Genomic DNA, 10653 nt, shown 5'->3' on the forward strand with positions numbered 1-10653 from the left:
AAGGGGGAAAAAAAAAACAAAGGGGGAGGAAATGAATGACAGTAGAGGGGGTAGAGAGAGAAGAGGGGAGGGATGGGGGGATAATAGAGATGGGAAAGGCAGCAGAACACAACAGACACTAGTATGGCAATATGTAAATCAATGGATGTGTAACTGATGTGATTCTACAATCTGTATATGGGGTAAAAATGGGAGTTCATAACCCACTTGAATCAAAGTGTGAAATATATATCAAGAAATTTGTAATGTTTTGAACAACCAACAATAAAAAAATTAAAAAAAAATTGTTAGTTTCTGCAAAGTGCTAGAAATAGGACTAATAGCCATAATATATTATAAAGAGAGTTGAGTTACCCCATTAATTCTAGTAGTTATTTCGTATATACTGTTGATTAATTTAAATTAGTATTAGTTATCTCTTGGCACCACTTATATTCTAAATGGTAATTTCTTTTATTCTGAGTATTTGTTTTAAAATTACTGTCTAAATGAAGTAGACAGGTACTGTGGATTGAACTGTATCCCCCCTGAATTCATTTTGAAGTCCTAGTTAACCAGCAATGTGGACATATTTGAAGACGGGACCTTTAGGAGATTAGATTTAGATGAGGTTAGGTTTAGATGAGTTTACCAGACTGAGGCCCTTGTGAGAAGAGACACCAAGAATTTGCTCTCTCTCCCTGTATTCATATACTTAGGAAAGCCAGGCGGAGCACACAGGAAGACAGAGGCTGGCCATTTTTACAAGTCAGGAAGAGTGTTCTCATCCAAACCTGAGTATGCTGACACCCTAGTCTCAGACTTCTACCTCACAGAATTGTGAGAAGATACTTTTTTGTTGGTTAAGCCACCTTGTCTGTGGCATTTTTTATAGCAGTTTGACTCTTTAAAACTTCCGTAATAATATTCTATGGACTTTATAATACTAAAAATTAATATTTTGATAGGTAATTGTTTTCTATAAATAATTTTTATTAAAAATTTTTTATGGAAAAATTTTAAGATGCAGTCATTTGAACATTAATTAATACAGATATATATAAAACATCAATATTTTACTAGACTTTTTATTGGTTATTTAATCAAACTGTCAAATTTTAAGTAATATACACTTGGATTCCCTACTGTAGTACTCTATGCATAATCAATAGTTCAGAAGGCATTTATGATAGTGGAAGTGGTCTATCTTTATAAAATTGTCATAATAAAATTTGGAAGAATCAGGCTGCTAAATTTTGAGAAGATGTTTATGCCTCTTTTCTTCCTTTTGTGGTCGCAATTCAGTTTGCAGAAACAGCACTTTGTGATAAGTTTTATTTCCCCACCAACACCCTACCCTCAAACCCAGGAAATTAATAGTTCTTTTCCAAGTTCAAATCATTCTATTTCATATATATTCACCTTTGAAAATATTTTAAATAGCAGTATTTGACCTTTGGACTCAGGACGCTTCTATACTCTTAAAAATTAATGAGTACATTAAAGAACATTGCTTGTTGGGGCCATGTCTAGTAAACTTTGTCATTTGCAAATTAAAAGGGAAGTTTAAAAAGTATTTATTCATATTTATTATATTAGAAATAGTACACTAATTTCATGTTAACATAAATAACATTTTTAGAAAAAAAATTGAAAATGAAAAGTACTTTGTAAGATACTTTGTAAGATAGAAAATCTTTTTTCATCTTTGCAAATCTCACAGGCCTACTTCTGTGTTCAGATTTTTTGCGGTGTGTTGTTTTGGTTGAAGTATATGAAGAAAGCCACAGCTCCACGAAGATATGTGATTGAAAAGGGAAGCACATTTTAATAACCATTTCATATAATTATGGATATTCTTCTTTGATTATATACTAAAACTAGACTGATGGTGGTTCTATGAAAATTAGTCACAGTGTAGAATTGCAAACCATGTTAACAAACTTTTCATACTGGTTTACATCAAAATCCATTCCACTGCATGTAATATCGTACCTTTATTATTTTGAATGTTTGTTGACTGGGTTCTTCATCTTTCAGAGGTTGACCCATTAAGTTATTCAATATAAAAATAAATCCACCTTTGTTGACCTTCTCACTGATTTCATCAGGAAAGCATTTCAGTGCACTGAGTTGGGAGCTTAATTAGCTGCTGTTTTGTAGATGGTTAATCCCAGTTTCAATGACACATGTAATTACACAATTTTAGTAATAGTGTGTAAATAGATGAAGTGTGAGTTCAAGAAGAAAAAAGCTAATGTTTCTAAAGCCAATTTAAATCCTTTAGAACAACTTACAGTAAAAAATATTGTTGTGATTTTATTTCGATGATATTTGCAAACAATTTGGGGGAAACTTAAAAATCTGGAAGGATTCTACATTCCTTCACAAATGTCTTTTATTTCTTTCAGTATAATGAAGAAATCAAACTTGGAAATTAAGATGATATGTGTATGTTCTTTTTCAGTAAATAACAGTGAAACTTCATCCATAGACCCATATTATAAAGAACGGGCTTTGATTCACATTTAAAAGATTAGTGAACACATATAAATGTATTTTAAGTTGAAACAAAATTCACAACTTGATGTCTGCTTTATTAATTTATTTATTTTAATGATTCTTCACTTAACTAGCTTTTCCAGTGAATTTATTAATCACTGGTCAGAATCAGACACCCATACAATAAGAGTTTTTCTGCTGCCACCCATAGGCTAGGAGCAAATTTCTATAAACTATGGAGGAGACTATAAAATATGGTCTCTTCCATTACTACACTTTGAATCTGAGGCTTGGTATGACTGTGTAGAATCTAGATAGCCTTCTTGAAATACAGATATTACAAGTCAGCTTTTATAATGTGGGATGGGTCCTTCAGGTTCGAAGGACCATAAACCAATCTTTTACTTGTATGCTAGTGTTTTGTTGAATTGGGGAATCCTTGAAATAAGAAAATTTATATTGGGGCATGGGAATTTTCACAAAAATTTGCTTGATAATATCTCTTGAAGTTTGAGGATTATACTAAGTATTCTATTACCTATAAAAATAAACCCATGGGGCTGGGAATGTGGTTTCTGGTAGAATACTTGCCTATCATGTTGAGACCCTGGATTCAATCCCCAGCACTGCAAAAAAAAAAAAAAAAAAAAAAAGATTATAAATAAATAGGTAAATCCATTGGCTAATGCATGAAGGTTGGTAGGTAGCAGTAGTTCATTGACCTCATTTTTATCATGGTGGGGTATCGCTGTCATTTAGAGATGCATCATGACCTGGTTCAACAACACAGGGCTAGGCACCAGATAACTTAGATAACTTGGCCTCTGTCAGGATCACCAATCCCTGAGAGCCAAGAACATATTTCCAGCTCCCTGACAATAAGCATGCAGTCTGAGTTGTTTTTTTCCTAGAAGTAGGGAATTAATTCACATTCTCACTCTCTGTTTACAAGCAGTACATACCCTGGTAAGCTGACCTGCTAGAATAAGGCAGCTTTTTCTGTGACCATTTGGTCTTAACCATTTGGTCAATGTTAGTCTTTTTAGCACCAGGGTATATCATCAAAGGTAACACCAGGGTATATCACCAAAGCTGAAGTTATTAATAAATGCAAAGGCAACCCTCCAAATTCCTGATTTCACAATGATCACATAATCATTGTCAACAGTGTGGCCTGGTTTTATAGATTGGTGACCTTTGTCTTTTCTTTCCAAAAATGTTTATTGAGAGTCTATTATGTGCTACATACGATTCTATGACTAGAGATCCTATTGTGACTGATACACATATACACCCACACAAACATACATAGACATACACATATATCTGCTAAGGGGACAGAAAAGCAAGGAAGGGGAAAGGGGAATGAAATATTGTTTGGGGAGGTTTTGAAATTCTTACAGAATGACCAGGAAAGGACTCACCAAGATGTCTTCTCTAGCATAAACTTATGAAAGAAGAACATAATCTGGAAGAGTTGATCTCTCAGAATATTTAAAAATGTACTTAACCTAAGGTCTCTGGAGTTCATTGGGGCAAAATATTGGATCTTAATTTTCACTAACTCCAATTCTAATAGCATTGGGAGAACCTGTAGCTTAATTACAGAGACATATCAGATGTTTTCATATTATATTATTGTTGTTATAAACATCTTGAAATTTATGCTCATCTCCACTTGTAAATTAGGGAGTTATTATCCCCACTATTTAATGTTCATATTTAATTCCTTAATACATAAGCATCATTATCTTTTAAATACATATATTGATAGTTTTATTTCAAAATATGACATTTCCTTGTAGCTCTTCAAATTAGTCGTATGAATTTTAAGCCACTTTGAGAAAGCAGAAAGGTTTTACTCAGTTTTCAAAATGGTTCAGGGATCATGGAATAGAATGTGAAGCATCAGCATAATTCCTGAGGACTTTCTTCGACCTCCCCAAGCACAGTACACTTTAAGTTTGTTTCCCTCTCTAAGAGATTACTCAAATACTTCCTGAACAGGTGAGAAGAGTTTTATGGATAATTCATTTTAGTTCTGATTGTGAATGATCTTTTTTTTTTTTTACTTCCTTTAATGCAGGCCACACACTATTAAAATATTTGCAAAATATTTTAGTGAGTCAGACAAAAATTTGGCTGCCTAGTAAATGACACTGTAATACTTCACAGGTCAGCTTTTAGATTTCACTGAAAGGTATTCGAAGGACCTTAACAGCAGTGCAGTTTATGGGAAATAATGGAAATATAGAAATTCTGAGGTAGAGTCAGAACCCACTTACATTAGCCTTTTAGCCACTCTTCCCATTGTGGTGTTAACCATGTAAGTCTATCTATAGTGAGAGGTCTTGGGCTGTAGACGATCACACCTTCACATTGACCAGCCATAGGAAATAAGATTGATATTCCTGTTCAACTTTATTAAAAACATAGCCATAAGTTACTTAGAACTGAGAGCCCCTTAGGTAATGGAAAGGAAGGGTTGAGCTCTGGTTGAGCAGATCCTTCAGGGAATTTTGCCTTGCCATTACATGTTCTGTGCTTTAGATCTCTTTGAATATTTTCTACTACCTCTCATCAAGAAGGAAAACACAAAAAGTAAAAATTCTTAAACTTGATGTTGCCATAAGTCTGGGAGGAAAAAAAAAGTGTTAATTCTAACTTTCATGAGTCATACTTTATGCCTCTGTCTTATGTGGAAGGAAGTCAATTCTATGTCATTAAAACCTCTTGGATTATCTCTGCATTTGTGCCCTGTAGTTCTGCAAAATAGACACTTATGAAGAGTGCTGAAAGCTGAGCCCTAGTGCACTCATTTATGTATTTAATTTTTCTTTGCAGGTTGGTGAAAGATGCTCCTTGGGATGAAGTCCCACTTGCTCACTCCTTGGTTGGTTTTGCCACTGCTTATGACTTCTTATACAACTACCTGAGCAAGACACAACAGGAGAAGTTTCTTGAAGTGATTGCCAATGCCTCAGGATATATGTATGAAACTTCATACAGGAGAGGATGGGGATTTCAATACCTGCACAATCATCAGCCCACCAACTGCATGGCTTTGCTCACAGGAAGCCTAGTTCTGATGAATCAAGGTGTGTGTGATCACATCATGGCCAAGGTGATGCCTGACCTGACATCAGTCATCGTTGCCATGTAGTGAGCAAAGCATTTTTATAACTCTTCTTAGGTACATGTTCATACTTGTATCCTAACTAAACCTGTGAAATGAAGTAATACTCAGGGCATCTCTTAGTTAATTAAAGGATATACCTTCCTTAATTTCTGCTAGTTATATTAGCCTGTATGGTACTTAATTATGACTTGTCATCATTCCAGGCCATATCCTTACAGTATAGAGTCAGTGACAAATATTCATTTTGACAGTGAAGTTAGCCAGTCTGGAATAAATGAAGGTCTTACTTGAAATAAATATTCCTAGCACACAGATATGACTCATAACTTCACTATTCTTTTTTTTTTTCTCTAAAGACTTAAAGCAACCAGACTAGATTGTTTAAGTCAAAATTAGAAAGAACTTTTGTGGATTGTTTAGCTACTTTGCATTAACATACTACATACTTCCCAATGTCACATTTTCTTTGTTCTTGTAGCTAACGTAATTATAGCTCCTTTGAAAATCTAGAAATGATTGAGATTGTATTTAAGAAAAAGAGTTCTTAAGATCCCTGTGAATTATTAGAATACTAAATATGTAATTGGAGCTTGGAAACCTAAAAGAATTGAACTCTTGTTTATATTGCCCATAAGAATTACTCAGCATTTTATAGATTCTTCAACAACAGATTTTACCCAAATCTGGTTTTCTCCCTTATCATATCAACCAACTATTGCTTTTAAATTAAGTCTTAGGGAAAAAAAATCCTCCTTTAACAACAATATCAGTACCTTGTAGTAACAGAGATCTGTAGTTTACAAAGTATTTTAGTGGACATTGCCTGAAGGGGATTTTTTGGAAAAAAAAACAAACCAGGAAAATCAGGTAATGTGGTATTCAAGGAGCAGTGGCCTGGATTTAGGCATCAGTCATGTTGGTACCTGCATGGAAACAGAGATGGAGAAGGAAGACACAGAGGAAAAAAAGAAAAGATGATGATGATTGGAATTTTAAATTCAAATGACAAAGGATGGAACTAGAAAAGTATTGAGAAGACTGCCATGTCCGGTACGGAGCTGGGTGGCAGAAGGAGTCAAGGGACATTTAGTAGTCACCCTTGTACAGCCAAGCCTGCAAGCATGCTGTCTCTGTGAGTTGGGGGCCAGGTCATAGCCTGGGGCTTGGGGTTAGGCCCAGAGCTAATGGCATCTGGAGTTCTGGAAGTCCTTACACCTGACACACCTCATAGACCTTGGTAAAGTCCTAGGTTTGGATCAAAGTTCTGTTCATTTTGTGTCATGTGCCACAGGTTTGGAACAAGGCACCCTTCTTGTAGTTTTGGTGTAACAAGGCTTATCTGGGTCCTTAAAAGAATTAAGGGAGATTTTTTTCAGTGCTCTGTAAATTATAAATGCTGAAGAAATATAAATAGTTCTTATTTTTGTCTAAATGTAAGAATTCTTGAAAGCTAGCATTTCTGTGTCCAAAAGATTTTATAAGATGTTTTAGATTTTGAATTTTCAGTGGGGAGATTGAGAAATGTAACTGGTTAAAAAAGTAGTTGAACAAATGTAACTGGTTAAAAAAGTAGTTGAACAAAGTCATGCAGCTCACTTTTGGCAGACTCAGGACTCACACTTGATTTTTTTTTTTCACCATTAGATTTTCATTCCAAAGATTTCTCAGCTCCACAGTGCTACCTTTTCAAATTCTGTGAAATCTAAAAGCACATAAGTAATGAGAGACTGTCTTCTAATGACAGGACAAATTGAAGATGGTCTACCATTTATAATGCTGTATCTTGTTACAAATTCTATAAAATAACACTGTAAGTTTTACAAAGTGATAAACTTTAAAAAATATTTTCAGGCATTTTTTTAGGAAAATTGAATAAGAGTCTCAATGTACAAATCTTATCTTACAAAATTACATGCCATTTGTGATCTTATACATGATGTAGTTTTAGTTTACTGATGATTGGGAAATTACTTGATACTTAAGGGTTTATTTTCACTTAATTGATAGATGACTTGTGTTCAAGAACTTTTTAACTCACATCATGGACTCACTACAAACCTGGATTAACAGGGTGTTGTTTATAATGTGGATGAGAGGTTGATAATGTAATTTGTAATAATACTAACTGGTCAGATAACTCAGGTTAGTATTTGGTCATGTTTTTGTTTATGCTTTGTTAGTCTTTTGTCATTGTTTGCATGTGTTTTCATCCTTCAGGGTACCTCCAGGAAGCCTACTTATGGACCAAACAAGTTCTGACCATCATGGAGAAATCTCTGGTCTTACTCCAGGAAGTGACAGATGGCTCCCTCTATGAAGGAGTTGCTTATGGCAGCTACACCACTAGATCACTCTTCCAGTATATGTTTCTTGTTCAGAGGCACTTTGACATCAACCACTTTGGCCATCCATGGCTCAAACAACACTTTGCATTTATGTACAGAACCATCTTGCCAGGTATCGTGAGGATTCAGAAGTGGGAAAATGTTACACAGTTATAATTTTTTTCTGACTATGAAAATAAGCTAGGCAAAGAAAAGAAATGAGGTTTCTTATGCTGAGATTAAAGTGATTATTTATTTAAAAAACAAAGAAAATTTTGAATTTAAAAGCTGCATATGGGTAAAGCACTTTGAGCCAACATGAGGTTTTATGATTTAGGTATTATAAAGGTTGGAGCATAATGGATCAAATATAATATCTAGTCCCCACAGTTCTTACATTTTTACACACACATATGTACACACACACACACACACACACACAAACTTGAATATTCATAAACTAATTTTTACGAATCTAATAAAATATTAACATTAAGGATTAAATGTCAGTTTTCCTTTTTCTGTGATCCCTGATCAATCCTATTGTAGGTTTTAATTTCTAATCTTTTCTTCAGAACCACATAGACATGATTCAAAATGTATTATACCTACATATTGTGTTGATGATTTATTATTCTTTTTTAAAAAAATAACCAGTATAGTATATAGAAAACAAAACAAAAGCAACAACTTCTATAAAATTTCCAATTTAATATTGCTGTGTAGTTTGGCCTTGTAAGACAACTGGCTCTGAAATACGTGCCTGGGTGTGCATGCATGCACATGTGTTTTAATTATTTATTTCTAGGAGAGCTTTGTAATTCACTTTATTTGTAAAACAGAACTAAGGTATTAGAAATAGTTTAGGAGATAAATTTTCATCAAGATGGATCTCCCTGCCCCCAGAAAATATAATCTTTATTTGGTAATTCTAAACCTACAACACAAAATACAGTATTTAAACCATTTTGCTCTGGTTGAATACAGATGGATTAGAAGCTCCTTAATTGGATTAGTTATCAAAAAATGCTGTGAACAAAATAATCATTTTAAGATTTAGTTTAGACTTACATTCACAGCCTATTCTTTATTGCTTATTCTTAGACATACAGGAGAGGCTGTCTTGCAGTTCATCTTGGTAAACAAAGTCCTTCTAAAGAAAGGGGTCTCTAAGAGGTCCCAGTGCTTTTTGTAATTTGAGCAGAGTTCTAATAGCCAGCCATTTTAGGCTGAGTCTAAGGGCTTGAGTCTACCCTGAGCTGTGCTTGTGGCTACTTACTAAACTGGAAAAGACAATAGGAACACCTATAAAGGGAGCATTTACATGTTTGTGTTTATTAATTCAATAAACTTTTATTGAACATCTATATGCCAGGCATTGGACTAGGCAGGGGATTTTTTTTCCACATTTTTTTATTGGTGCATTATAGTTTTACATAATGGTGGGATTTCTTGTTACATATTTATACTTGTACACAATATAGCAACATAATTTGGCCAATGTCATTCCCAGTATTTATCCTTTCCCTCCCTTCTTACTTCCCCCTAGTTCCTTTCTTATATTCTACTGACATCCCTTGGATTTTTATGAGATTCCTCCTCATAATTCTTTTCTTTTCTCCTCTGTAGCTTCCATATATGAGATCATACAAATCTTGACCTTTTGAGTTTGGCTCTTTGCTTAACATAACCTTTCCAGGTTTTATCCATTTTCCTCCAAATGACATAATTTCATTTTCTTTATGATTTAATAAAATTCCAATATGTATATGAACTACATTTTCTTTATTGATTGACATCTAGGCTGGTGTCAAAGTTTGGCTCTTGTGTATTGTGCTGCTATAAACATGGGTATGCATATATCACCATAGAATGCTGACTTCAATTCTTTAGGATAAATACTGAGGAGTGATATAGCTGAGTCATATGGTGATTCCATTCTTAGTCTTTTGAGGAAACTCCATAGTGATTTTCATAGTGGTTGTACTAATTTACAATCTCACCAACAGTGTAAAGTGCCTTTTTCTCCACATTCTCTCCAACATTTACTATTGTTTGTATTCTTGATGACTGCCATTCTGACTGATGTGAGGTGAAATCTCAGTATAGTTTTGATTTGCATTTCTCTTATTGCTAATAATGTTAAACATATTTTTCATAGATTTGTTGGCTGTTTGTATTTCTTCTTTTTGAGAAGTATCTGTTTAGTTCATTTGCCCATTTATTGAATTATTTGATTTTTTTTTGGTGTTAAATTTTAAAAATTTCTTTGTGTAGTATAGATACTAACTCTCTGTTGGAAGAGTAGCTAGCAAAGATTTTTCTCCCATTCTGTAGGTTCTTTGTTCACATTCATAATTGTTTCCTTGCTGTGCAGAAGTTTTTTAATTTGATGCCACCCCATATATTAACTCTAGGCATTATTCCCTGAGATTTTTTTTTTAATTTTTATTGTTGGTTGTTCAAAACATTACATAGTTCTTGATATATCATATTTCACACTTTGATTCAAGTGGGTTATGAACTCCCATTTTTACCCTGTATACAGATTGCAGAATCACATCAGTTACACATCCATTGATTTACATATTGCCATACTAGTGTCTGTTGTATTCTGCTGCCTTTCCTATCCTCTACTATCCCCCCTCCCCTCCCCTCTTCTCTTCTCTCTCTACCCCCTCTGCTGTAATTCATTTCTCCCCCTTGTTT

General features: G+C 34.1%; 1 protein-coding gene across 5 annotated transcripts in view; it reads left to right on the plus strand.

The window, feature by feature from the left end:
- Dse (dermatan sulfate epimerase) overlaps positions 1–10653 on the plus strand; it is a 40395-nt gene that overhangs the window by 23560 nt on the left and 6182 nt on the right. For 2 of the 5 annotated variants that reach the window (XM_015500455.2, XM_048792042.1), the window contains exons 2-3: positions 5326–5579; positions 7838–8077. In XM_015500455.2, the coding sequence (XP_015355941.1) occupies positions 5326–5579; positions 7838–8077 (494 nt within the window). Of the gene's footprint in view, positions 1–5325; positions 5675–7837; positions 8078–10653 lie in introns of those variants that run through there. The other 3 variants (XM_048792132.1, XM_048792074.1, XM_048792169.1) reach the window with 3 other exon arrangements.

Source organism: Marmota marmota, unplaced genomic scaffold (genome assembly GCF_001458135.2).
Source record: "Marmota marmota marmota unplaced genomic scaffold, marMar, whole genome shotgun sequence".
In the NCBI taxonomy this organism is placed as follows: domain Eukaryota; kingdom Metazoa; phylum Chordata; class Mammalia; order Rodentia; family Sciuridae; genus Marmota; species Marmota marmota.